This window comes from Anolis carolinensis, chromosome 1 (assembly GCF_035594765.1).
Source record: "Anolis carolinensis isolate JA03-04 chromosome 1, rAnoCar3.1.pri, whole genome shotgun sequence".
NCBI classification, from domain to species: domain Eukaryota; kingdom Metazoa; phylum Chordata; class Lepidosauria; order Squamata; family Dactyloidae; genus Anolis; species Anolis carolinensis.
In genome coordinates, this window is record NC_085841.1 from 306,405,075 (window position 1) to 306,433,000 (window position 27,926).

At 38.9% G+C, this 27,926-nt stretch overlaps 1 protein-coding gene across 5 annotated transcripts in view; it reads left to right on the forward strand.

Annotated features, from left to right (window-relative positions):
* Nucleotides 1-27,926, forward strand: part of rad51b (RAD51 paralog B) — a 397,175-nt gene that overhangs the window by 220,151 nt on the left and 149,098 nt on the right. For all 5 annotated transcript variants that reach the window (XM_062968053.1, XM_062968054.1, XM_003224876.3 and 2 more), the window contains exons 9-10: nt 334-452; nt 22,291-22,369. In XM_062968053.1, coding sequence (XP_062824123.1) covers nt 334-452; nt 22,291-22,369 — 198 coding nt within the window. The remainder of the gene's footprint in view (nt 1-333; nt 453-22,290; nt 22,370-27,926) is intronic.

The window sequence follows — 27,926 nt, forward strand, 5'->3', positions numbered from 1 at the left end:
ATGTGCCCTGAAGTTAGAGAGTAATGATATATTTCTTCCACCTGGATTAACCATGTGCTACCTGTTTCTATCTCCATTTATCAGTTTCAAAAATTCAATATTCGGGAGTGGTGATAGATGGTTCAGAAGTAAGAGTACTGGAAAATTTGGTATCAACTTGAATAAAATTCTTTGAATTTCTGATGAGTTGGAGAAAAACTTCTATTTTTTATTTTTATTTTTTTTGCTATGCTGCCTGGTCATTTGATGATATAATACAGAGGTGGGATTTGTGCATGTCTCCAGACGGTTTCATCTTCTTCTTCTTCATCATCATCATCATTGTTATTCCAGGACCTTCTAGAAATGGAGCTGGAGAATCTGGTTATGTAACTGCAGCATTGGGAAATACTTGGAGTCATAGTGTGAATACAAGACTCATCTTGCAGTATCTGAATTCACAGACAAGACAGGTGAGGAACCCAATGAGGTATATTACTCTTACAGGTTCTGTTTTACATCCAATCAACCCATTTTGTTTGTAGAAGGCACTTTTATATTGCAATAATATTGGTGTTATAATTAGTAGGTGTGCATGGAAGTACTGTGGGAAGGAGAAGTAAAAGACTTAACAGCCAGCCTTTTACTTTTGTGGGTTTCACACTCCTAGGTAAAGGTTTTCCCCTGACATTAAATCTAGTCATGTCCGACTCTGGGGGGTTGGTGCTCATCTCCATTTCTAAGCCGAAGAGCCGGCGTTGCCCGTAGACATTTCCAAGGTCATGTGGCCGGCATGACTGCATGGAGCGCTGTTACCTTCCCGCCAGAGCGGTACCTATTGATCTACTCACATTTGCATGTTTTTGAACTGCTAGGTTGGCAGAAGCTGGTGCTGACAGCAGGAACTCACCCCGCTCCCCAGATTCGAACTACCGACCAGCAAATTCCGCAGCTCAATGGTTTAATCCATTGCGCCACCAGGGGCTCCTTTCACACTCTTAGTTATTATTACTATTATTGCCACAACAACATTGTATGACACAGCAAACAAGATAGATATGCTGGATTTCGTATCACAAAATCACAAGTCGAACACTTCCCAAGCATCTAGGACTGTGTGATGTATTTTTGGATGATGCACGCAGATCCCAGTAGGGTGGCCTTTTGCAGTTGGCAGATCGTAATTTTGTCAATGTCTATTGTTTCCAAATGCCGGCTGAGATCTTTTGGCACGGCACCTGCACTGGTTTCTGCCAGAGTCTTTGAAGTTCAATCTTGAGGTCCTGATAGCGGCTGAGTTTTTCCTGTTGTTTTTCGTCAGTGTGACTGTCACCTGGGATGGCAACATCAATGATCCAAACCTTTTTCTTTTCTACAACTGTGATGTCTGGTGTGTTGTGTTCCAGAACTTTGTCAGTCTGGATTCAGAAGTCCCACAGTATCTTTGCGTGCTCATTTTCCAATACTTTTGCAGGTTTGTGATCCCACCAGCTCTTTACTGCTGGGAGGTGGTACTTGAGGCATAAGTTCCAATTAATCATTTGGGCCACATAGTTGTGCCTCTGTTTGTAGTCTGAGGATATTTTCTTACAGCAGCTGAGGATATGATCAATGGTTTCGTTTGTTTCCTTGCAGTCTGCATTTTGGGTGATCAGCTGATTTTTTGATCTTGGCCTTAATTGCCTTTGTTCTGATGGCTTGCTCCTGGGCTGTAAGGATCAGGCCTTCTTCTTCTTCTTCTTCTTCTTCTTGTTGTTGTTGTTGTTGTTATTATTATTATTATTATTATTATTATTATTATTATTATTATTACTAGACAGTGTTCAGGAGAAGCCAACACAGCGGTGGTTTTTAAATCTCGTGAATAATCAAAACTTCACATTCCTCGTTTTGATTATTGATGAGTTTTAAACACCACCGCTGTGTTGGCTTCTCCTGATCACTGTCTTACAATAATAATAACTTTATTTTTGTATCCTTCCCCATCTCCCCAAAGGGACTCGGGGCAGCTCACATGGGAACCAAGCTCAGTAATATACAATAACATACAATAACATTTAAAACATGTAAACATATAAAATCATAAGTCGTCATAAATCGGAAGGAAGTTCCTGTTGTACCCCAAGGCAGCTCAAGCACCTGAAAACCAGACCAGAGTCAATATAACACACAAGCTGTTTATTGAAGCATATTTTATATATATCTATGCGCATTAAAGGTGGAAAGTCAGAGTAAGAAATAGTCCTTAATATATAGTCAATTGCAGTTCAGAAAGAGTTCAGCAATGTCTAAATTGTAATCCACAAGTGAAAACTCGATAGTTTCCTCCAAAAAAAATCAAAGTTTGTCCATGAAAAAATAGCAGGAACAGACGCTACAATTTCACTGGAAAAGTCCCGTAGCAGGATCAAGAAGCAAGGTAAATAAGGCAAGTCAATCTTGGTTCAGGAACAAGGAAGACGTAGTAACAAGACAAGGTCTACTCGGGAGTCGCGGCTGGAACTGGGAGCTCGGCAAGGATTCAGGAAGCAAGGCAGGGAGCTGGAAACTGAAACCTCTTCCGAGGAAAGGCAAAGTTGACACCGCAATGAGAACACAGTGAGGGGCATTTTTAAGGGAATCACCAAGATGCAAGATTAGGGAGTATGGAACCCACAACAGTTCTCATGGGAAAGTTAGGCATTATCAAGTTTTAAGAGCTAATCTTCTACTTCTTCTCACCCCCTCTCTCCTGCTTCTATCTTTTGTAACAAAATCTCTCTGATTAAAAGTCTGCATCATCTGACATAGTCTGCATCATCACCCAAGTTTGCATCATCTGACATAGGTAGCATTGGGGAGTAATCGGAATGCTCGCCAATTAGTGAGTCCTGTGATTCATCAACATTCGTTAGCTGCAAGGCCATGGGGCTTTGGTCCGTAGCAGAAATGTATCCGAATTCCTCTGCCTCATCTGAGTCTAACTCCATCTCTTCATGAAACATGGGCCATGATGGCTGAGCCACAACAGTTCCAGAGCTGTGGGGCCACCACCGAGAAGTCCCTCTCCTTCATCCCCACCAATTGTGTTTGGGACAGTGACGAGAGCAAGAGGAGGGCCTCCCCAGCAGATCTCAGGGATCGCGGAGGCTCATAGTAGTACAGTAGATAGGCCGGACTGTTTAGGGCTTTATAGGTAATACAGCGTCTTGAATTGGGACTGGAAACTTATTGGCAGGCACTGGAGCTGTTTTAATAGGAGGGTTGTCCGCTCTCTATAATTCGCTCCCGTTAACAACCTGGCCGCCGACCGTTGTACTAGTTGGAGTTTCCAGGCCGTCTTCAAGGACAGCCCCATGTAGAGTGTGTTGCAGTAATCCAATCTGGAGGTAACTAAGGCATGGGCCATCGTGGCCAAGTCAGACTTCTCGAGGTATGGTCGCAGATGACACACAAGCTTTAATTGTGCAATAGCCTTTCCGGCCACTGCCGACACCTGGGCTTCAAGTGTCAGTGCTGAGTCCAGGAGGACACCCAAACTGTGGACCTGCGACTTTAGGGGAAGTGTAACCCCATCAAGTGAGGGTTGCCACCCAATACTCTGATCGGCTATGCAACTGACCAAGAGGACCTCTGTCTTATCTGGATTAAGTTTGAGCTTGTTAGCCCTCATCCAGTCCAACACAGCGGCTGGGCACTGGTCCAGGACATATTGTGCTTCCTTGGAGTTGGGTGGAAAGGAATAGTCGAGTTGAGTGTCATCTGCATAGAGGTGGCACCCATCTCCAAAACATTGGATGACCTCGCTCAACGGTTTCATGCCGATGTTAAAAAGCATGGGAGATAGAAGGGAATCCTGAGGAACCCCACAGGTCAAAGGCCTTCTCTTTTTAAAAACATTTTTTTATTAAGAATAACATTTTACAAATTTGTGTTTTATAAAGGTCAAAGGCCTTCTTATCAAGATACTTGCAGACAGACTGGTGTAATCTGTGGTATTGAGATTAGGCTTACTCATTTGTAGGGTCCTGGATCCCTTTCCTTCACCACCTCCTCCTCCTCGAGGAATAATGTTTGTGCTTCTGCAGTCATTTGGCACCCCACTTGTTCTCCAAGATTTCTCAAAACATGGCAAGGAGTTCAGAGAATGCATCACCAAGTTCCTTATTTACTTTGGGAAGTTCACCAACCCTGCAGATCTTGCAAAAGTATATTTCCCCTAGAATACAAACAAGCTTATCTTGTTTGTTTTTCAAATTATGCGTTGGTGTATAAACATTTGAAGCTTCAATTGTTCTCACCTATTAATTTATTGTCCATTTTTCTGTCAATCTCATTTTTTCCCTTGGATTCTCTTCTAGTTTAGAGCTTGCCTTTGGACTGATGTTCAAGCTATTTTCTCCAACTCCACAATCACAATCAGTAATAACATTTTATGGTTTATAGAGAGACAAAAGTTTCTCATGCAGAATATTAAAAATCTCCTGGTGTTCATTTTAGCTTTTTAGGAGTTACATTATTATTAATTTGGAGGGTGGGTTTTAAGACTACATGCCAGGCTGTACAAGTAGACTTTGACTTGTGCAAAGATCTCCCTATCCTTTCCTCTCTGTAGCAACTCTCTGTGCATCCCAGCCTCTTCTCTGGTGGGCCCTCAGAGAGAACAAAATGTCTTTAGGGGGCGCAGGGCAAGAGGATGCCATTCTGTCAGAAAACAGACACAACTAGATTTGACTCATTACTTTTTGTAGCATTTCCAGGCATAGACTTTTAGGTGCATGAGGCTAATCTTATTTTTTCCGGTAATTTAATGGAAATGTCTGTTTTACATTTTAAGGAATGTTTATCTTTTTGTAGCTATTTGTGAGTGGGATTTTGTCATCTCTGTCTGCCAACAGTTCTCCCTTACTTCCTTGAACAAAAACTTCTCAGGAGTAAAAATACACCCACCGATTTAATAGGTAGGACTCATATATTCAAGTGTTGTCTGAAAATGTTTTGTGGGTAGATCTAGGGGATTGGAAAGATTGTTTTTGAAAAGGAACTGCAAGATACAGAAATAAAAGTTGCAGGAGCATATCTTTCCAGCAAGCATACTATTGATTTTTTTTCTTTCTGTATATATAGTTGAAATTCTGTTCTCATTGAATGTAAGTTCTCACATGGCATTAAAGCCCCAAGTTTACCATTAATTTTATAGGTGCATGATGAATTGTTTTGACCCTTCAGTGTTCTTAAACATACACTACCCAAAACTGCAGTGTTCCAAAACATCATTTGTGTAATTTTATAATTTAAGCTCATGCAGATAAGATGCATAGGAAATTTCAGGCTCTTATGCTTCTGTTCCTATGATCAATCATTCTTTATTGAGAATTACTGAATATTACCAAGTACATTGAAGTCTCCCTTGGAAGGATGAGAATGTAAACTATAGGGGTAATTTCCTTTTTGCATATGTGTTACAAACAAGAGTTTCAAAAAGATCCCCGCCCTCCACCGCACACCATCCCTGGTATATGTGAATATGCATACAGAATTTGTATCTTGTACAAATATTTGGGATTACAGAAAATTGTATGAAACCTGTTCAAGAATTACAAGAATGAAGAAGCAATATGAAACAGCGGTGTTGCATGGCTGGCTACATGTTGAGTACTGCCCCCAAGTTGCCCACTTATTCCTTGGTCTTCTCACATTAAGGAATGACTTCTGCAGGAGAAGCTCCTTGCATGGATTAGAACTCTGAACCTTCAGTCTTTTAAGGTATACATTAAGCCTTTTGCAGTATTCTGAATTGTTCAGGGATTTTAAAAAAATCTCATTTTTGTCACAAGAGAAGTCATGGAACCTTGAAGATAAGGCTAAACAAGCAGCTCCACAGAATCCTTGTTGCCTCTTTCATGCACCTAGAATGCAAAAAGGGCTGTCGTCAATAAATGTGTCAGGAACTGTAGATTAGTCATTTTCCCATGTTTTACGAACAAATAAAAGATTCCCCTGGTCTGTTGATGCCAGACATAACTTTCTGGATGTCCTTGGTTACAGACCAGCTGTCTTTGCCCTTGTCTGATTAGGGCAGTATAAATAGTGTCCCAGCCTAATGACTGTCACATAAACATAATCTGGAGTGGTGGCTACCGACTACTCTGAATATATTTGAGTGTTGAACGATGAAAATTATTTTATCCCCTTTTTCATACTCTTAAAATCATTAATGTTATTAATTATATATTATTTATTTATATGTTGTTTTTCTACCCCTTATAATTACAAACATTGAAAGGATGGAGGCCTCCAATGAAATGTAAATAAGCTTTTGCACTAGAAATGACATGAAAAGGAGAAGACAGTAATCATGGACTATCTGAAGGCATTTAAATCAACCCTCCATATCCATGAATTCTGTATCCAAACATTCCACCATCCATGACTGAAAATATTTTTAAAATCCAAAAACCAAATATTAATCTTACCATTTTATATAAGGGATATCATTTTATTATACTATTATATATAATGGGATGTGAGACCTGTGGATTTTGGTATACATTGAAGGGTGGGGGTGGGGGGGGGGACAACATTGGAGAGCAGTGTCCTGGAAATGAATGCCACCACATACCCAGGCCCACTTTAACTCCTTTTAAATCTAATTTTGAATTAGAAAAGGACCTTGAATACAAAGATTTATTGGTTTTTAAAAATATAACAGACCATTATAAGACTCTAGAATTTTTTCTAACTTTAGAAAGGGGAATTTACAGCTGCTGTTATGGGGTGTGCAGCAAATGAGCATTGCAGGAAAGAAAAGGGACCTGAAATCCCAATTAAGTGTCCTTGTAATGTGATCCAAGGGCTGCTTTGTGGACAGAGTACCATATGTAGATAGATGGTGATGCATAAACCTTTGCTGGAAAACATTCAGCTTAGTCCTGTGAAATAAATACAGCTTCAGTCTGCCTAATGCTGTTTATATGATACTTGCTATATGTAATAGTAAAGCAATACATTGAGTATATTTATAATGTTCAACTGAGTATCCGAATGTACAGGCAGTTTAAAAATAATTCATTTCTGTTTCTGAATGCAACCATTTTAGCTAAAAACTCAGATTTTTTCTTATGACTTCCATTTTTTTTGCTGCACTATGAATGGTTTCTATTTTCAGTTATTCCAAGACATACCTTTAGATATTTCCAATAAGGGGGTTCTGTTTAGCCATAATTTATCCATTAATAATAATATTTAATACATTCCCATCACAAATCGCTTTTTAAAAAAATGGTTACCTTTACTGTAGCTGTTCCATAGGAACACAATAGCTTTAGGTCAGTATCTTGAAGTTCATCTAACATTAACACTTTGGTATGACAAAATTATTAAATTAGAAGGAAAATTAAATATTGCTGCATTTCAAAATTGGTTTGCCCCAAGGCATTTCTGAAAGGAAAAGAAGATTCCTGGGTTAATGTTTTTTTTTCTTGCCAGCTAGCAGACTGAACATAAGCTTTTTTCTGCTTTGATTCAGACTACCTAGCTATTTCATCTGCCTCTCCTACTGCTTGTGCAGGCAGAGCACTGGTTTTAGCCTCCACACTGCAGGGAGATATAGCATACAGTTTGACTATAAGATCGGGCCGCAGTGTTAATTCATCATTCTTTTAATAAACTAAGCAAAGGTCTTGGGAAAATTAAATTGTACATATCTGTAGAGTGTACAATTTACATTTGACTTTGGTCCAGTACTAGGAGAAAGGCAGGAAATTAATTAATTAAATAGAAATGAGACATTTTGAGTCTGAATCAAAGACAAAAGTATATACCATAAATTGGGAAAAGTGCCCCTTTTGTGCCCCTAGAGCTTCTGTTGACTCTAAAAGTTTTTTTAAAAAAGTGACCACAAATGCCTCTCATCCCCATGAAAGAATGTTGCAGACATTTTTCTAGGTGAGTGCAGGGAGGGATGGACCATTTTATATCTAGGAGGGGTCTTTTAAAAAGAGAATGAAATATTTTGATTATAACTTACCAGAAAAATGTCCATACTCCAGATTTTGCTAAATTGATTGAACAGGACACATTGAAAGCACAGGTTCAAATGCTATCATGTTCCTTTCCAATAAAGATAAACATGTATTTCATGATATAAATCTGATTGTTGTGTCTGGCAAAGGACAACATACTGTCCCATTTTTTAGTTTCTTACTTCTGTGGGAGCTGAAACCCTAGCCCTTTCTTTCCCATTTGATTTGCTTGCCATGGGAATCTGTGTGACTGTTAGTGACCAATTAAGATGGATAGCTGTCCCTGTCCTTTAAAAATGTTTGCTATCTCAGTGTTTGTGAAGCATTGGTAGAAAGACTGCTGCAGGACAGAAAAGGAGAATCTAGAAAAGAGGCCTAAAGTGCTAAACCTTGGCTGGAGAGTTATGTGCAGTGGATGTTTATTCATGACGCTGTTGTTAATCAAGGCTCAGGCCTCCTAATGGACATGTGTGGGATGTATGCGTAAAACAAACATTGTCAAAGCATCCTAGTAGAACTGGATTTATGTACCTCTCCTTTTCAGAAAGGCTTTTTATAGATTAAAATGTTTACTTTATTTTAGACTTTCTGATATTAATCTGTTGAGCAGTCAGATATCACTGCTGGCTTCTTTATGGGAACTAAATTAGAAGCTGTATTAAATGAAATGGAAAAATGATACAGTGACTTTATTGTTTCAGGTACTTCTCCCAGTTTCACCTAGTAATTGTTTGTGCCTTAGATGTGTGTGGAATGTAAATAACAGAGTCTACCAGTTTTCATAAACTTGCCAGTGTTATATCCCCAGCAGAAAAACCAAGATCTAGAAGATATATTTCTTAGGAGTCATAATATTTCCTCATGGTAATATCCAAGACACAAAAAAGATTAATACCTGCATTGACTTTAAAATACTAAACAAAATGAGCATCAAAGGCAAAAGTAAAAAGAATCCTATATGACTCCCAAATTGTATCATTTTATATTCCCTGTATACAACTTCTGGATATTTATTTATTTACCCTGTTTATACCCTGCCTTTCCCTACCCCGAAGGGCGGGTTAAGGCGGCTTACATATGGCAATTATTCAATGCCTTAGAAACACATACAATACATAAGGTTAAAATAAAAAACATTCCATTCCATTCCATTAAAAACGCCATCCAAAAATTGTAGTCTAAGGCCGTTCCATAGTCATTTCACATATTCCCCATCTATTACTGCACTGCACTATTATCCGAAAGCCTGATTCCAGAGCCAGGTTTTCACTTTCCATCTGAAGGCTAGGAAGGAAGGGGCTGATCTAATGTCACTAGGGAGGGAGTTCCACAGCCGAGGGGCCACCACTGAGAATAAATAATCATTTCCCTTTCTCTGCCCTCCTTCTGCTTTCACATCTATTTCCACTCATCTTTTCCTTCTTTGCAGAGCCCCGGTGGAGCAATGGATTAAACCCTTGTACCGGCAGGACTGCTGACCAAAAGGTCGGTGGATAAAGTCTGGGGAGCTCCCGTATGTCAGTTCTAGCTCCCCATACGGGGACATGAGCGAAGCCTCCCACAAGATGGTAAAACATCGAAATTCCCCTGGCCAACGTCCTTGCAGACAGCCAATTCTCTCACACCAGAAGCGACTTGCAGTTTCTCAAGTCACCCCTAACACAACAAGAAAATCCCTTTTTGCATAGTTCCCCCTATTTCTTCCTTTTTTCTTTCATGTCTTCTCAATTTTCTAATTTACATATATCTTGTATCTCCTTATGCTTCCCACTGTTTGATGCTGTCAGCTTCTTCTTTTATCCCCACTTTTCCAAACTAAATCCAATATCTCTCCCCCCCCCCCCAAACCGGTTCTTTCCTGTTTTTTTCCTTAGCCTTCCCATGTCTCTGGAAAACTTTGAAACTATGACTGGAATATGTTTTATTCTTATCATTTTAATGTTATAAGTTCTATTACATTGAATCAGATGTTTTAATAGGCATGCATAATAGGATTGTCCTATTAGCTTCTGTTGCTCCGTTGGTTTATCGTTGTCACTACTTCTGCCATCTTGTTTTTCTGTGCCTTCACGCAGTTTTGCACTTATGATGACCCTAAGACAAACACATGATTTTCTTGGCAGAATTTATTGAAAGAGGGCTTGCCTGTGCTTTTCCGTGAGGCTGAAAGAGTGTATCTTGTCCAAGGTCACTGAGTAGGTTTCCATGTTCAAACAGAGATATTTGGTGATGTTAGGTACTATAATTATGAGTAGATTTCACAGCCTGTGTAGAAAGAAAAAAAAGGTGCCAGTAAGAGACACTGTTTAGTAGAAGTAACTAAAAGTAGTTTGAAAAACATTTGTTTTACTGTAAAACTTCTATGATTGGACAATAACTCCCACATGTTTCTAAAAGCAGTATTTGCAAATGTGTTACAAACCAAGCTGGGAAAAATTTTCATCTCACCATCCTCCCCGCTCCATCAATGCAGAGTTTAGAAAACTTAAACTAGTAAAATATTTCATTGTTTCTTTTCTTGATGCCTTTCTAAAGAAAAGGTTGAGATGTAGTCTACAAGCAACTGTGGTTGATGTGGTATGACAGTGACGCTATCAGAGGGCACCCCTTTTAGCATCACCAGGACCTGCCACTTGTAACATCAACAGGATCTATCCATAAGTCCCAGGTCTGGGCTCTGAATGTGCCTGCCCTGACAATCCTAATTCAAAATGTTGAAAGCTAGCACAGTTGATACAGAATTGCAGATGCAAACTTTTGGCCTCTACTAATATAGATGCTGATATACCCGGAACCATTTGAATCTTCTTAATTGTCTTCAAAAGCAGGCCCTGTATATTGTGCATTACAATGATCTAATCTGGATGTAACCAGGCAATTTAACTGAGGCAAAATCTGGCATGGGATTATAGATGCAATTACCTAAATTGACATTTTTCCTCCTGTACTAGATTTTGTTTTCTAACATGTTGATCGATATTAAAAACATTTTATAACCACTGTCATGGGTGAAAATGTATTTATGGTGTGGTGTAGAGCTTTCATAAATCTCATTGTTTCTTGGCTAGAGTCTGGGACTCTTATTAGCTTAGGTTACATATGTGTTTGAGAAAGTGCTCAATGCCCTTCATAAAAGAGTGAGAGGGAGAGACACTGGTTACATTTCTTTCATGTTTATCCCCATAGTTGTCAATCTTGTCATCACATGAAAGCTCCCAAGCATTTATAACTTATGAGAAAGAGCTATAGACTGGTTTCCTGGAAATTACATACTAACAACTCAGCTGTTGATATCTTGATTGCTTTACATTTATTGATACCCAAATGAAACAACATTAGAAGTACTACATATGGACTTGCAAAAGTTAACCAAATTAGGAAAAAAGAAATACTGACAGAGAATAGGTAGCCATAAATCTCATTATTGTTCTGTTGTGTGCCTTCAAGTTATTCTGATTTGTGACAATCCTAAAGCCATAACCCTATCACAGGGTTTTCTTGACAAGATTTGTTCAGAGTGGGTTTGCCTTTGCCATTGCCATTCTCTGAGGCTGAAAGAGTATGTATTGCCCAAGGTCTCCCAGTAGGTTTCTATGGCCAAAAGAGGATGTGAACCTGGTCTCAAGAGCTGCAGTCCAAAACTCAAGCCATAACACCATGCTGGCTCTATAAATATCTTTAGCCGTATATAAAGACAAACAAACAATCTTGCTGTAGTTAACTAGAAAACAGTATAGTACATTCTGCAGGCATAGATAGGATCCTTGGTTGCCGCTGGGAATTCCAAGATTCTTGGTCTCCTCAAGTTCTTAAAAGTATGTGACGAGAAAAACTTTTAGATTTATATTTGAGTGAGAACATGGTAAAAATTTGCTCCTAAATATAATTTGATGGATGAAATTTATCCTGTTATGCCTCACTTGTTTTGTACATTTGATCAAGAAATATTGCTGCCTTATCTTGTCATTTAGTTTAATTCCCAAGTATGACTTCTGATATATTTGCGTTACGATGATACTGAACATTTGAGAAAATGAAGAATATGTCCCCCTTCCCCAATAATAAATGCTATCAACTGAATCTCCAATCATGTAGAGTTACAATAATACTGATGAAAGATAGGCCAAATCACAAAAGACAGTGACAAGAATCATTTGAGGCTTTTTGAGGGCTTCAACAAGGTCCCTCATGACCTTCTGGGAAACAAACTAGTCAAATCTGGGCTAGGCAAAACTACAGTTAGGTGGATCTGTAATTGGCTAAGTGAATGAACCCAGAGGATGCTCACCAATGCATCTTCTTCATCCTGGAAAGAAGTGATAAATGGAGTGCTGCAGGGGCCTGGATCTGTTCAACATCTTTATTAATGACTTAAATGAAGGGTTAGAAGGCATGATCATCAAGTTTGCACATGACACCAAATTGGGAGGGATAGCTAATACTCCAGAAGGCAGGATCAAAACGATCTTAATAGATTAGAGAGATGTGCCGAAACTAACAAAATGAAGTTCAACAGGGACAAATGCAAGATACTCCACTTAGGCAACAAAAAATGTAATGCAAACATACAGAATGGCTCGACAGCAGTACATGTGAATAGGATCTTGGAGTCCTCGTGGGCGACAAGTTAAACATGAGCCAACAATGTGATGCGGCAGCTTAAAAAGCCAACGGGATTTTGGCCTGCATCAATAGGAGTATAGTGTCTAGGTCAGGGGTCCCCAAACTAAGGCCCGGGGGCCGGATGCGGCCCTCCATGGTCATTTACCTGGCCCCCGCCCTCAGTTTTATAATATAATATTTTTATATCATTTTAAATAATATAATATATTGTATATACATATAATATTGATAATAATATTACAATGTTATACAATATAATACTAATAATACCATATAATAATATTAATTATATGATATATCTTACCTATAATATTACAGTATAGTGGTATAGTTCAATATAGTAATATATAATGCTAATATTGTGCTATGGTAATTATATAATATATTGTATGTACATATAGCTGTTCTGAGTCCCCTTTGGGGTGAGAAGGGCAGGATATAAATGTAATAAATAAATGTAGTAAATGAGTAAATAAATAATTTTAGAATTAGGCTCGCCCAAAGTCTGAAATGACTTGAAGGCACACAACAACAATCCTAATTAACCTGACTATCTCATTGGCCAGAAGCAGGCCCACACTTCCCATTGAAATCCTGATAGGTTTATGTTGGTTACAATTGTTTTCATTTTTAAATATTGTATTGTTTTTTCATTGTTGTTGTTGTTTTGCACTACAAATAAGACATGTGCAGTGTGCATAGGAATTTGTTCGGTTTTTTTCCCAAATGATAATTCGGCCCCTCCACAGTCTGAAGGATTGTGGACCGGCCCTCTGCTTTAAAAGTTTGAGGACCCCTGGTCTAGGTCCAGGGAAGTCATGCTACCCCTCTATTCTGCCTTGGTCAGACCATACCTGGAATACTGTTTCCAATTCTGGACACCACAATTTAAGGGAGATGGTGACAAGCTAGAATGTGTCCAGAGGAGGGCAACTAAAATGATCAAGGGTCTGGAGAACAAGCCCTATGAGGAGTGCCTTAAAGAACTGGGTATGTTTAGCCTGCAGAAGAGAAGGCTGAGAGGAGACATGATAGCCATGTATAAATATGTGAGGGAAAGTCATAGGGAGGAAGGAACAAACTTGTTTTCGGCTGCCCTGGAAACTACGGTAGGATGCGGAACAATGACTTTAAACTATAGGAAAGGAGATTCCACCTGAACATCCTCACTGTGAGAGCTGTTTGACAGTGAAACCCTCTGCCCCGGAGTGTGGTGTAGGCTCCTTCTTTGGAGGCTTTTAAGCAGAGTCTAGATGGCCATCTGTCGGGGTGCTCTGAATCCGATTAGCTGCTTCTTGTCAAGGGATTGGACTGGATGGCCCATGAGGTCTCTTCCAACTCTATGATTCTATGAATACTGTGGCTGGTTTGTCTGCAATTTAGATTTTTAGTCATTGATGAAGAAGTACTTATGATCACTTACCTGCAAATTAAAGTGGACCGGTGAGGAAGAGTATCTATGTTACTAGTCTTTAAGGAGCCAGTGTAACGTTGTTTGAGCGTTGAACTAGGACTGGAGAACAGGGTTCAATTTTATACTTGGCCATAAAAACCCACTGAGTGACCTTGGGCAAGTCACACATGCTTGGCCCCAAAAACCTTGTTGCCATAAATCAGAAACTACTTGAAGGCACACAACAACAACAAAGACTTTGAATCAGGGACCTTTCCTTTTGTTGTTCTTTATCAAGAACCAGGTACATGGATGAGATATGCACCCCCCCCCTTCTAATGCTGGAAGGATAAGAAATTAATATTAAGAAAATGCTATCTAAAGTCTTACTGTTAAGCTGAGTGAGAGGGCAATGCGGGGAGAGCAAACAAGGCAAGAAAATGTCATCATGAGTTTCTGGAGAAGGGGCCACTTCAGTGGCTTATGTTTGTTCATCTTGCTTCTGTTTATTCTGATCCCTACCTCCTGAAGTGTTCTTGTGTGGGATATATACTCAACACAAATGGTGCCTGTGTACTGTCTGCACTAATTGGACAGGATTTATGGCCCACTTCTCATAAAGTGCCCCAAGCTACCATTGCTGCTGTTCCATAAAATAGGAGAGAGGAAATCCCTTTCTAAGCAGCTTCCGTTGGACAGGATTTTCTCATGGGGAAGGGAGAGGTATGTTGCATTTAGACTGCCCCATAAAGAGTTTTATTGAATTGTGACCCACTAACCTGATTTTAATTTTAAAAAACCCTCTTCAAACTTACTACTCTTTGGCGGTATGACTTTTTCCACTATAGCATAGAATAAGTACATGAGTTTTCTTCTTTGGGGACAAATTTTGAACTATTCATAGATGAACTGTTGCTGCCAGTATACCTCAGCTTTGTACAATATGACTTCACCTAACACTAGTAAGAAATACCACAGGCTTCTGTTTAGAGAAAGAGAAATACACAAGTACATTTGCCTTTGGATAATTTCTCCTCAATCAGCTTAATCACCCAGTCTTTCAGATAGTTGGCTAGAGTTCATTAATCCCCATTGATGAGGTTGCTGCAGAACTGCCCAGCCCTCCCCCCCACCTCAGTTGCTGAGGGATCGAGGTACGGTGAGAACTGCACAACCAGGGAAGAAAGAGGACCAAGGAGAAGTCTCCACTCCACTCTAATCCACACCTACTCCACTCAGTAGATCCATAGGAAAAGGCTCAAAGTAATCTATGAACTAATTTTCTAATGCTTAGTTATGACTAAATTTACTTGCCGTACCTAAGCTGCTGTATCTTGAGGAGAAAGAAACTTCACCAGTATCAAGGAATACAGGTTATTTTTCTATATTCATATCAGTCACTTAAAGGTAGAAATAAAATTTCCAAGAAGCATATCTCAAAGTTGCTCTTACGGGTTGCTAGAGGGCAGGATATGGTGTGTTGTGCATGAAATAAATGCTCAAAACCAAAATTGGACTAAGAACTCAATACAAATTGTAGACAACTGATGTAAAGTGCTCATGGTGATGTAATATTTTCTTATCCAGCTGGAGGTTCCAAACTATCCTTAAGGGTAGGTGCTATGTTCAGCTTATTATAAGTGTCAAGGTTATTAAAGCAACAGGAATGATTGCGAGTTGTTGACTTCAAAACAGTCTGACAACCCAGGTGCATTGATGGATCCAAGAATACTCTTAAGGCTGTGCATATTTTGGTGAACAAGCCTTATAATTGACAAGTGCAGATGCTTCCTTCACACCATAAAGCTTCCTAACCTTTGTTACAATAAAATGAGGACGCTTCCACAGTCTTGTACGATTTTGGGAAAGAGCTGCAACATCATGGGAGAACATGTATTTTTATAGCAAAGGCTTCTGGGTTCACTTATGGACATCTTCACCCTAGGCTAGGAAAGTAACCTTGAAACCCTGAAAAGACTTCCTTGATGACGCTGAACATGATAGACAAACCCACAATAGGGCAGAACTGTACTCCTTCCTATATTCCTAATTATAACTAGCATTTGAAAGGTTGAATTCCAGCTTCTTTTTTCACTTTGGGATTGAGAGATATTTGCCTCTATGCTTTTATGCCAGAAAAGCAGATTAAAGCTCTAAATGGTAAAGAATATGTGAGTTAATGGGAAAGCAAAGTTTGTTGAATTGATGCAAAAACCAACTGGGTTGTTTTGCACAGTGATTCTTTTTCTGTTTTCTTGAAGTAGCTGAAGAAACAAATTTTCTCCATCTACAATAAGAATGGAAACTCTAGACTAAGGATTTTCTGTCTCAGAGATATGGCATGATCAAACGAAAGATTTCTTTTCTTCATAGTAGTTTTATTAGAAGATGTATCTAATTAGAAATTCAGAGTTAAATACATCCTTTATTGAATGACATTGCTGACTGAATGAATTTTTCTCATTAATTAATTAGTAATATTAATTATTAATTAGTTAATATGGTAAAATCTAGATTATCCACTTTGAACTGGATTATATGGCAGTGTAGACTCATATAATCCAGTTCAAAGCAGATAATGTGGATTATCTGATTTGATCATGTGGATTATATGACAGTGTAGAAGGGGCCTGGGACATGCATGGTACGCAAGAGCGGGTGGAGTGTTCCAACAAACTACTCATCCCTAGATTCTGAATAGGGTACAGTTGCAAAACCCATTTGTATGATGGCACAGATGACCATTTAAAGAACCACAGTTGCAGGTAAGCAACCTGTTCTTGTTATTTCAAGAAGAATAAAATGGAAGAATGATCCAAGTGTGTCTATACTGCCTCCCAACCCTTTTTAAAGAGCAATTGGTGTCTTTACAAGTGTTCTGCAAAGGTTCTAAAGGCACTTTTTGTTTCTCTTTGTGCTGTGCATCTCAGCGTAATATGCTATTTGTGTGGACTCAGCAGCTGAATCACAATAATTGATGTAACTGTATACTTCACCAAACAGGATATAGATGCACTATTTTTCTCTCACCATTTCCAGTAATAGAATACCATCACAGTTAAAGTGTGGTTAGAGGATTTCAAGTTTGTAATTGCAGTAATCAGTGCCACATGACAAATTACTCTTCCAGAAAACATTGCTTTCAGGTAAAGACTTTCTGCTTGCCATGGCTGAGTGCATATTTTGAATTTAAAATCTCAACTCCATCATTCTGTGGAGTTCTCCCATGATCTCTGAAAACATGATCTCTGTAAGGATATTCTTGCCAATGCAAAGCAGTTCCATGAGCTAGTGACAGTAGTACAATATCTCATCTGCATGTAATAAGTTGGAGGAGAAGCCTTGCTGCAAAGGAAAGTTTGTGAAGTGCATTTTTTCAAAAAACAAAAACAAATAAACAAACAAACAGTTCACACAGTTGGAAGCAAAGGAGCTGAATTGCAACCTTTATTGGGAAGTAGCCACTGCCAGTCACCTTTTGGGTCCATAATACACAGCAATGTTTTGTGTGTCAATCACCTTGAATATGGCGTATGGGAGAATTATCTCATTTCAACTGTATACAAAGTAGACTTGAAGTTATTAGGAAAATATACTCTCCCTAAAGCAACAGGACCTTGCACAATATGTGACCAAGCAGATAACTCTCTGCAAAGTATGTACTATGGTGTGCCAAGTCTTTAACAACCCCTCTATTTTCTGAGTCTCGGGCAGGTAGCCCCTGGTGATGTGTGTTAGGCTGCACTCCTTGAGGAAGGTGCTCACACTGCGGACATTAATGTGTTGATTATTATGCAAAACACTGATTCTATATAGATAGCCTTAGATACTGACATTTGTTTTAGACTGTGATAAAAAAAGGTAGCAGAATCTTTTTCCCCCTTGACAGGCTACATGTTGTCTGCCAGGAGTTCTAGCATGGTCCCTAAAAACCGAGAAGCCAGAAAGAAATCCAGTACAAACAAAAAAGGCAATTTCAAACATAAGTGGTGCCATATCAGGCACACATGTGTTATATATATATGTGTGTTATATAATGGCTTGCCAGGGATGTGATGGGGGTGGGGTGTCTAGCCAAAAACTTTTGTGAGGGGAGGGGGTTCCTGCTGAGATCCAAGGGAAATAATAAGGATCCTCCGATCTACTACAGTTATGAAGACCTGCACAACTTGGTGTTTCTAAGTTAGCCAAGTTCAACCTGGTGTCTTAAACTTTTGTTTGTTTGATGTGAGGATGTGACTAATTGTTAAGGTCAGAATCTATATGAATGCTTTAGGGGCACACCATATATTCCGGTCAAGTCTACTAAGGTCTTGCTATTCTGAAGATCTGTGCAAGGTAGATGGAGTTTTGTTTTATGATTTTTACATCTCCACTGTCATGAATCTATTGCTTGAATTCTATATTTATACTTCTATCTACTGCTGATATAATTTCAGAAAGTGACATTTTGATTGATTCACTAGGGAGTCCTTATAATTTGACTTGTTCTTTCTTCTGCTAGATAATTAAGGTTGAAATGTCCCCGTCCCCCCTTATGCAACTCTACTGCATTAAACCTCACAGAAAGAGAGAACATGAAACACTCAGTGATATTCCCACTTTTGCATCATCCAGTATGGTTAAGTGTAGGAAAGGGAACTATATTTCTGTGAGATTGATTATGACTTGAAGTAAACCCCTTGCTGTGCCTACAACAGGTTTTTTTCCTTGTCAGGAATAACTACATTTTACACCAAGGAAGGGAAAGTGCCTGTATTGCAAATAAATGCCATGAAGTAGTTCACTAATTTCATACCATAGCATAGTTCTCATTTATTGTCATCCTATTACTCAGGGACGACACTGCTTACTATACCTATACTTGTTGTTTGTCTTGTACTTTTATAGTTCGCCAGTTTGTGAAGATTTGTATGCGTGAGCAAATGTTATATCTAAAATGGAAGAAAGGTTTTGTATTAGTATCTACAAATGTAACGTGGATTTGGCTTTGTTTCCCCTGTGTTCCAGCTTGTTCTACAAATACACTTGCTCATTATACTAATTCTGATATAACTCTATCTTTTTGGGATTGTTTAAAAACTACACAATGAATGTTTATTACTATGAGTAGTTATCACTTATAGTTTGAAGACTGTTCCAGATGTCATTGCAAACACCAGTCAGTTTGGAGTCTAACTTTTTGGCTTTGAGCACAGTTGGCCCTCTGCTCCATGTTGCCAGAATTTGCTTCCTTGAGTTCAATTTTGACAGGAATAGTATATCTGTATATACAACCCACTGAGCCCTAAAATGGTTTCTTGAGGAATGAGGGATGAAGTGTTGTCGAAGGCTTTCATGGCCGGGATCACAGCAGAGTTTATCCATGCCTCACAGCCTCTGAGGATGCCTGCCATAGATGTGGGCGAAACGTCAGGAGAGAATACTTCTGGAACATGGCCACACAGCCCGAAAGACATACAACAACCGAGGGATGAAGTGTTTTGTCTCAAGCTTTCTGTAGTAGTTCTATTTGGTGAATGAAGACTCCAGCATCATGCCATGTATGTCAATCTTTTTGCTTTATAGTTTGCCTGCTAGCACCTTAACAAAGATAAAGTCACTTCCTGCAGTTATTACAGGGCAGAATTACTTTGGTTAGAACTTTGTATAGATATTAAAGCCCCAATTTTCAAGTAGATGTAGCCAAAAGATTGTTGTTGTTGTTTTTTTTTAAAGGGTTTTAATAATGTTCAGAATCATAGAATCATAGAATAGTAGAGTTGAAAGAGACCTCATGGGCCATCCAGTCCAAACCCCTGCCAAGAAGTGGGAAATCGCATTCAAAGCACCCCCGACAGATGGCCATCCAGCCTCTGCTTAAAAGCCTCCAAAGAAGGAGCCTCCACCACAGTCCGGGGGAGAGAGTTCCACTGCCGAACAGCCCTCACTGTGAGGAAGTTCTTCCTAATGTTCAGGTGGAATCTCCTTTCCTGTAGTTTGAAGCCATTGTTCCATGTCCTAGTCTGCAGGGCAGCAGAAAACAAGCTCGCTCCCTCCTCCCTATGACATCCCTTCACGTATTTGTACATGGCTATCATGTCTCCTCTCAGCCTTCTCTTCTGCAGGCTAAACATGCCTAGTTCTTTAAGCCACTCCTCATAGGGTTTGTTCTCCAGACCCTTGATCATTTTAGTTGCCCTCCTCTGGACGCTTTCCAGCTTGTCAACGTCTCCCTTCAATTGCGGTGCCCAGAATTGGACACAGTATTCCAGGTCTGACCAAGGCAGAATAGAGGGGGAGCATGATTTCCCTGGATCTAGATGCTATACCCCTATTTATGCAGGCCAGAATTCCGTTGGCTTTTTTAGCAGCCGCATCACATTGTAGGCTCATATTTAACTTGTCCACAAGGACTCCAAGATCTTTTTCACACGTATTGCTGTCGAGCCAGGCATCCCCCATTCTGTATCTTTGCATTCCTTTTTTTCTGCCGAAGTGAAGTATCTTGCATTTGTCCCTGTTGAACTTTATTTTGTTAGTTTCGGCCCATCTCTCTAGTCTGTTAAGATTGTTTTGAATTCTGCTCCTGTTTTCTGGAGTGTTAGCTATCCCTCCCAATTTGTTGTCATCTGCAAACTTGATGATCGTACCTTCTAACCCTTCGTCTAAGTCGTTAATAAAGATGTTGAACAGAACCGGGCCCAGGACGGAACCCTGTGGCACTCCACTTGTGACTTATTTCCAAGATGAAGACGACGCATTCAGGTTCTGGAACAGTGCTCTTATGGGTGAATTCTACACCTATTCAGTAATGAGACAACCTATAGGTTTACTTCCAGATTTTGAAAAATGTATTAAATATAAAACTCAATTAAATGTCAATCTAACCACAATTTCTGAGGGTGCTTTCTCTTACAGGGCATAGTTACCTGTGCTTTGGATTTGTTAATAACTAAATTCTCCTGACTTCAAACCTTCCTTAATTTAGAAAAAGACAACTAATCAAAAGTGAGACTGTAGTAATTTCCTAGGATTTTTTTTTTTACTGATTGCCCATACCTATCAACTATATACATGGTGTATCAAATGCCATTCCGAGTTGTCATACAAAAGTAATATTATAAATATTTTTGACATACAAAAGTAATATTATAAATATTTTTGTATATCTCCTCTCCTTTGCAGAGATTCTGGGTCTTGCCCATATATTGGTGCTGCATAAGACTCTATAAAAGAAATTTCAAATTAGCTGAATACTTTCAGATGTACTTCAGGGTCATCAAACCATTTGGTTTGTGGAATGGTGCTTTAAACATTATTTGATATGCTAGCAAAAAAGGTTTTTGCATCTGAACTACTTTATATAATGATCAATGGGAAATGTCAGAATTTTTCATGGCCCAAAGTTGATAATAGGGACAAGGTATATAGCTGGGGAACTTTAACCTTGAGACAGAAAAAATGATCATTGTAGTACTGCTTGCAGTCATTGTGATATTTTACAAATATCCATGTAAATGCATAGATCAAAATAAAAGAACCAGTATGTATTTTTGGGTCTTGGTGAAATGGACGTGACACCACTTTAATTGAAATGGAGCTCCAAAAGGAACCAGAATGTGCTTTGGATCAGCAGCCTTGTTAAATGATGCCCTAAGGGCTACAAAGTTGGAAATGCCACTTTGAAAACCACAAACTGGGAAATTGCTTTCCCGTTCCTTTCCCTTTCTTTCCTGAGGCTAAAGTGAATGAGGAAATCTGCTTCATATTTTGATTTTGTGGCAGCAATGAGTCCTCAGACCTTGATGACCTGCCAGTGTTAATTCTGCAGTTTCTCTGTGCAGATCATAATGTAGGAAACTGGTCACATGCACTGGTACTGGCCTTACAGTGCAATATTTTATGTCCTGGGTGCTTATAGAAAACCTCAACCAGTCCAAGTATAAGTTTTGGCTACTTTCTGTTAGAAATGACTCTTTATAAATCCAAAGACCTCTTGTTTTCTGATGAAATTCCTCTTCTCTTTTGTGTTTGTTGAAGCACAGGCATTTTGAACCTTTTCCGTTCACATTGGGATTTACACCACTAAAAGGACATTTTTTAAAATGTGGAGTTTAGAAACTTTAGATCAGTATTTTGCTGCTAAAGATCTAAGACACATTTTTAGAAATAAATGTTAGTATTTAATCTTTGTAACATTGTTGTGAGTTAATATGCTGGAATATTTGAGGCTGAAGTTGCTGAATTTCACTGCAAAATGGAACTGTAATGTGCTCACCATAGGAATTACTGTTTGTTTTGTTTTTGCAGCTTCAGATTGCCAAATCCCCCTCTGCACCATTCACATCTTTCTTATATGTGATCGAAAAATCTGGTTTGGTTCTCCAAGGTAAGGCAGTGAAGTAAAAATGAGTTTTGTTTTATTGATCTTCAGCATTCAAAAGTGATATGCTTTCAAACATTGTTCACTGTGTATTATACTGGATTAATTTCTTGAGATATAGCTTCTATAAACTCATTCATTCTACACAAACAATATGGTTCATTTAGGACAGGGGTCCCCAAACTTTTTAAACAGAGGGCCAGTTCACGGTCCCTCAGACCGTTGGAGAGCCGGACTATAGTTTTTTAAAAAACTATGAACAAATTCCCATGCACACTGAACATATCTTATTTTGAAGTAAAAAAACAAAACGGGAACAAATACAGTCTCAATGTTAATAATAATCATAATCATAATAAAAATAAATAGAATTGGAAGAGACTCCTTGGGCCATTTAGTCCAACCCCCTTCTACCTTTGTGCACCAAAAGCACAAGCAAAGCACCTTTGACGGATGGCCACCCAGCCTTAATGTTAATAATAATAATAATAATAATAATAATAATAATAATAATAATAGTAATAATAACTTCCCAAGTGTTTACCATCCGAAAATACATCACACAGTCCTAAACACTTGAGAAGTGCTCGACTTGTGATTTTGTGGTACGAAATCCAGCATATCTAACTTGTTTTCTGTGTCAGACTATGTCGTTGTGTCAATAATAATAATAATAATAATAATAATAATAATAATAATAATAATAAATCACACAGGCCTAAATGCTTGGGAAGTGTTTGACTTTTGATTTTGTGATACGAAATCCAGCATATACATCTCATTTGCTGTGTTATACTGTGTCCTTCTGTCAATAAAAACAACAACAACAACAACAATAATAAAGAGGGTTGGAAGAGACTCCTTGGGCCATTTAGTCCAACCCCCTTCTGCCTTTGTGCACCAAAAGCACTAGTAAAGCATCCCTTAATAATTAACAATTAATTAAATAATAATTAAATACTATTATAAACAAGCAAAGTTTTGGAAGGCACGCACCAGGAGAGGGAGGAGGTGGGAAAGGCATGTGGAGGAGGAGGGAGCCGCCACCGTGGGGGCCGGATAAATGGCTTTGATGGGCCGCATGTGGCCCCCGGGCCTTAGTTTGGGGACCCCTGATTTAGGATATTCTTGCTTTGTTTGGTTTCAGAACCCATCTATACTACAGCACTGTAAAGAATAATTTCATCTGCATTTGTAGATATTGCTTCCTCCTCATCTTGTGCATTGAGGGTTCATCTACACTGTAGAATGAGGCAGCAGCACCCCCATGATCCCATAGTATTGAGCCATGGTACTTCAGTGGTGTCAAACCACATTAATTCTACAGTGTAGATGCATTCTGAAACTGGGAGTGGCTGTTAAGGTTCACACATTTCTCTCTCCTGCTTCATTCATCATAAGCAGAATAAATCTGTTTGAACACAGATTCTCTGTGGTCAGACAGAACTCACATTCAAATAAATGTGTTTCTGTGTTCAGGTATTACTTTGTGTGCTGAGAAGCACAGAATACTAGGAAATTGCTTCTGTAATTGTCTACTTCTGCAGTTCAACCAGAAACAAAATTTATTGGTTGTTGTTGATAAGTGACTAGAGTAGTAGTAGAAAAGAAGCATGCCAGCTCCAGATTTTGCTTGTTCTCATGCACATAGTGGTGACTAGGAGAGAATAGCCTGCAAACAAGACTATGTTTTCATTTCTTGAGCCAGCTAAAAAGCTGACCACAAATTTCTTAAAAGCAAGAATGTTTTTCTAGAAAGAAGCCTGTAGAGAGAAGCCAGGTAAAGGATGGTAGCTACGCTGGTGGCAGAAGAATATTTTAGTGCTAATGAATGGGCTCTGTTCCACAGTCTGACTGCAGAGGCAATGTTTCCATTCATTCTTTATTGTGCAAGTCCGTCAGTGTCAGAAGGAGTGCACATTCAACGTATGTGACAAGGAACAAATGGATGCGTGTGGGAACCGGTGAAGAACAGCTGCCTGAGAAATGAAGTTGGGTGTGGGGAGAGGGAAGTGAAGTCCCATCACAACTCTGTTAACCAGGAGGTGAAAAAAATATCCTAGCGTTTGAAATCATACCTGAAAACTACTTTGTTGCAAAGGGAAGGAAGAAAACACCAAAGAAGAAATCCTCAGTAAAAGAAAAAGTTTGATTAAACTGCTCTGTAGGCAATTCCTTTTGCTGTCCCTAGGGGATTAAGAGGTGGGGATAGAGCTAAAAATCCAAGTTGTTTTCCCCCTTTTGTTCCTGTGTCCTGGTGGTTAATAAAAACGGCAGGAGCGGATGGCTAGTTAGGGATTTCCCTGACTGCTGTTTGATGCAGTTTAAGGAGCTCCTTTTCTATTGTTGCAGTTAAAATGGAAAGCGGAACTGTTCTCCATTTGCAAAAGTTCCAGCCTGCTAGGCTGAGAGTGAAAAAGCTATTAAGATGGTAATGCTGCCCTATTCAGGGGAGTGCATCAAAATCCCCTTTGTTGATGTAAATTGCTGCTCTATTGCCTGATCTCTTTGGATCTCATGGTCTAGGTACAAGCAGAGAAAATTGTTTAGTGAGTCTTGGGTGGAGGGGAAACCACAGCTCTTATATCATTTTAGATGATCACCAAGCTGCCCAAGAGCACTGCAGTGGGAGACTTCTGTGCCTTTGTAAACCTGAAGTGCTCATTGATGAAAAGAATCCAATTATTCAGTGGTTCTTTTATTGCTGCTTTCACTCTTGAGAAATGCTGCTCAACAGTTTGGAGACAAGGATGACTGGTCAAAGGGTTCGGTTAGATTCCTAACCATGTTTCAAGCACATTTTGCAAAACAAGGAGAAAAATAAGCAAGTCCCAGAGGGGTTGGCATGATTGGTGAGTTTAAAATTCTGGTTGTGTGAGATCTATAATAAACACAAAGGAAGAAATCAAAAGTCTGAATTGCTCTAAAAGACTTCTGAAAACAGGAACAAGATATCATATTTATATTTATTCTTTTCCTTTGAGCCTGATATTGTGAAGCTAAACATGCAGACTAAAAGATGTTTCTCTTGCAGAGATATGAGCTTTAGTACACATTTATGAGCATTCACACAAGATTAAAAATCATTTGGAGATCTATTTGTATTTCATACATACATTTTCCAGCAATACATTTTCTTTATTCATCTAACTTATTCAGATTTTGTTGAGGTCATATAAGTAAAAAGAATGCACTTCCATTTATCTTACTATAGTTGGTTAGTAAAGGAGAAACAGTGAAATGTGTTTGTACTAGAAAAAAAATAACTATGTTTTAATCAAGGAAGCTTTGATAAGGAAGTGGTTGTTTTATATACAAAAACAGGGGTTTTCCCCAGTGGCACAGCAGCAGCAATGGGTGTGATTCCAATGCTATGACTGGAGGTTTGCAGTGTATCCCTCAATTTCCAATAGTTGTTTACTTCTGTTTGGGTGCATAAAGAAAGACTTGTACAAGGCTACTTTTCCATTTGTGAGCTTTCCCAAAAGTCCAGCAATCTCCATAATCTGGCCTTCCCTCTTGGTCAACTATATGAGCAATAATTTTCAGTGTAGTAATTTAATCTCTGTCTTTAAGGCCACAGTTACTGTTAGATGTCTGTCTTGCTTCTTTCTTTAATTACCATTTTCTTTTTTAAATTTCACTCATATCTATCTCTTAATATCTTTGTGTCTTCTCTTAGTCATATTTGAAAATAATGATGGTATTTTTGGTGTATCCATCCTACACAAATGTAGTGCCTTCAGATTAGGATCATAAGGGACTGGCATAAAACCAAAGGTAGGTCCGTGGCTTTGTAACGTGAACCAGGTAGTTATGCTAACCAGCAGTTTAATGGAGGCTTGAACAGTCAGGTGGTCTAAAGATGCTCAGCCTTCACTTGTTGAATAGCAGCTAGTCAGCAACTCAGTAAAAGTTTGAACAGGAAACCAGGCAGTCTACATGCAACTTTACCTTTCCATATAACAAGGTGATTTGCTTGAGTTGTCAGTCTACAATCAACAGTCATATAAGGCCAGAAGGGAACTTGCAGGCCCCTTCACAGGTGAAGGCCACAGTTTATTCACCCAGTAGTAGCTGAATGCCAAGGTGCCTCTTTCATCTCATAACAGTCAGCTCGGCAGTTCCCTCTGCTTGCAAACAAGAATGGGTGAGAATTCCATTTAAACTGGGGGTGTGAGATTGTAAGGGACTCACAAAAATTGTAAGAACCTCAGATCATTGCTCAATGACTTTTTTATATTCCATTTTTTCCTGCTAAACCTGGATCAAGTTGGGGCTTTGCCCTAGAGAACCAAGATTTAATCAAATATTTTGTATTAAGAAATTGTAATAAATTCAGTGGATACAGGAAGTGCTGCTTCTTTACCACCCTATTTAGTGAACTAAACAGAGAACAAAGGACTAGAATTTTGTAGAAAATTGTGGCGTTGAGTAGACTCACATGTATCTAGTGGTTAAGGATGAACTGTCTCTACTACTAGTTCTCTCCACATTTTTCCGAGGATGAATTCACTTGAGAGCAGAGAATCTGCCTTGGAGGGCTATTAGACTTTACTTTTCTGAGGTTTCTTGGATAAAATTTGGAAAGCTCAGAATTCTTCATAATTTGTCTAGAAAATTCAAATACGAATAACTTAATCCATTGTAACATTGACCAGGGTGACGCTCACCAGCTTTCATAACTGTGCTGGGGTTCTGGTCCTATCTGAGTGTTTTTCTTTTTCATATATGAGTTTTTTGCTCCTCTCTCTTCCCCCAATTGTTACAAAACTTTGGCGACAACCCTCCAGTCTAATGAAAGAAACCCCTTAGATAAAAGGAGGGAGTTACAGAACAGGTCAACACATGGATGAGAATTAATGTCTATCAGAAATAAATGCAATCTTAGTTGAGAATGTGAGCAGAGCATATAACTTTTAAAAAATGGTTCAAGTTAGTTAATCAATTGTGTCTACATGGTTGAGCCAATTTTTAAATTTCACTAGTCAAAACAGATGTAATAGACACAACAAATGAGAACACAACCAGGTATCTGTTTTCCCTTCAGGTGGCTTGTTCCTGGAATAAATTAACTGTGCTCTTACATTGTTTTGTAAGCACCCCCTTTACCCCATAAGCACTCTCCAAGAAGTTATTAAGAGGTGTGGCTGTGGAAAATAAAACTAAACTTTTTGTTCTGGCATAAACCTCAGTCTAGAACTCATTCAATCTGTAGGATTTCCTTGCTCTCCCTCACAGTCTAGGATTGCTTTCAAGAGAATGTAGCGGTCAGATGAAATCAAGATGTGTTTAAGTGGCTTGTTGGACCAGACCCAAAATCCCAAAATGTAATTAAATAGTAGGTTTTATTAACTAATTTAATACAAAAAGGAATGTGAGCATAAGTTATACTTACGGCTGAACTAAGTTTTGTAAGACTTTATTTCTAAACGTCAATTTGCATGTTTGACAAAAGAGAACCTTCTGTCAAAATGCTAAGCGGACTGTACTAAAATCAGAAATGTTGCTCTGCTTTTCATCCAAATCTAGGTACCCCAAAGGGTGGTTCTTAAGTCTCCAG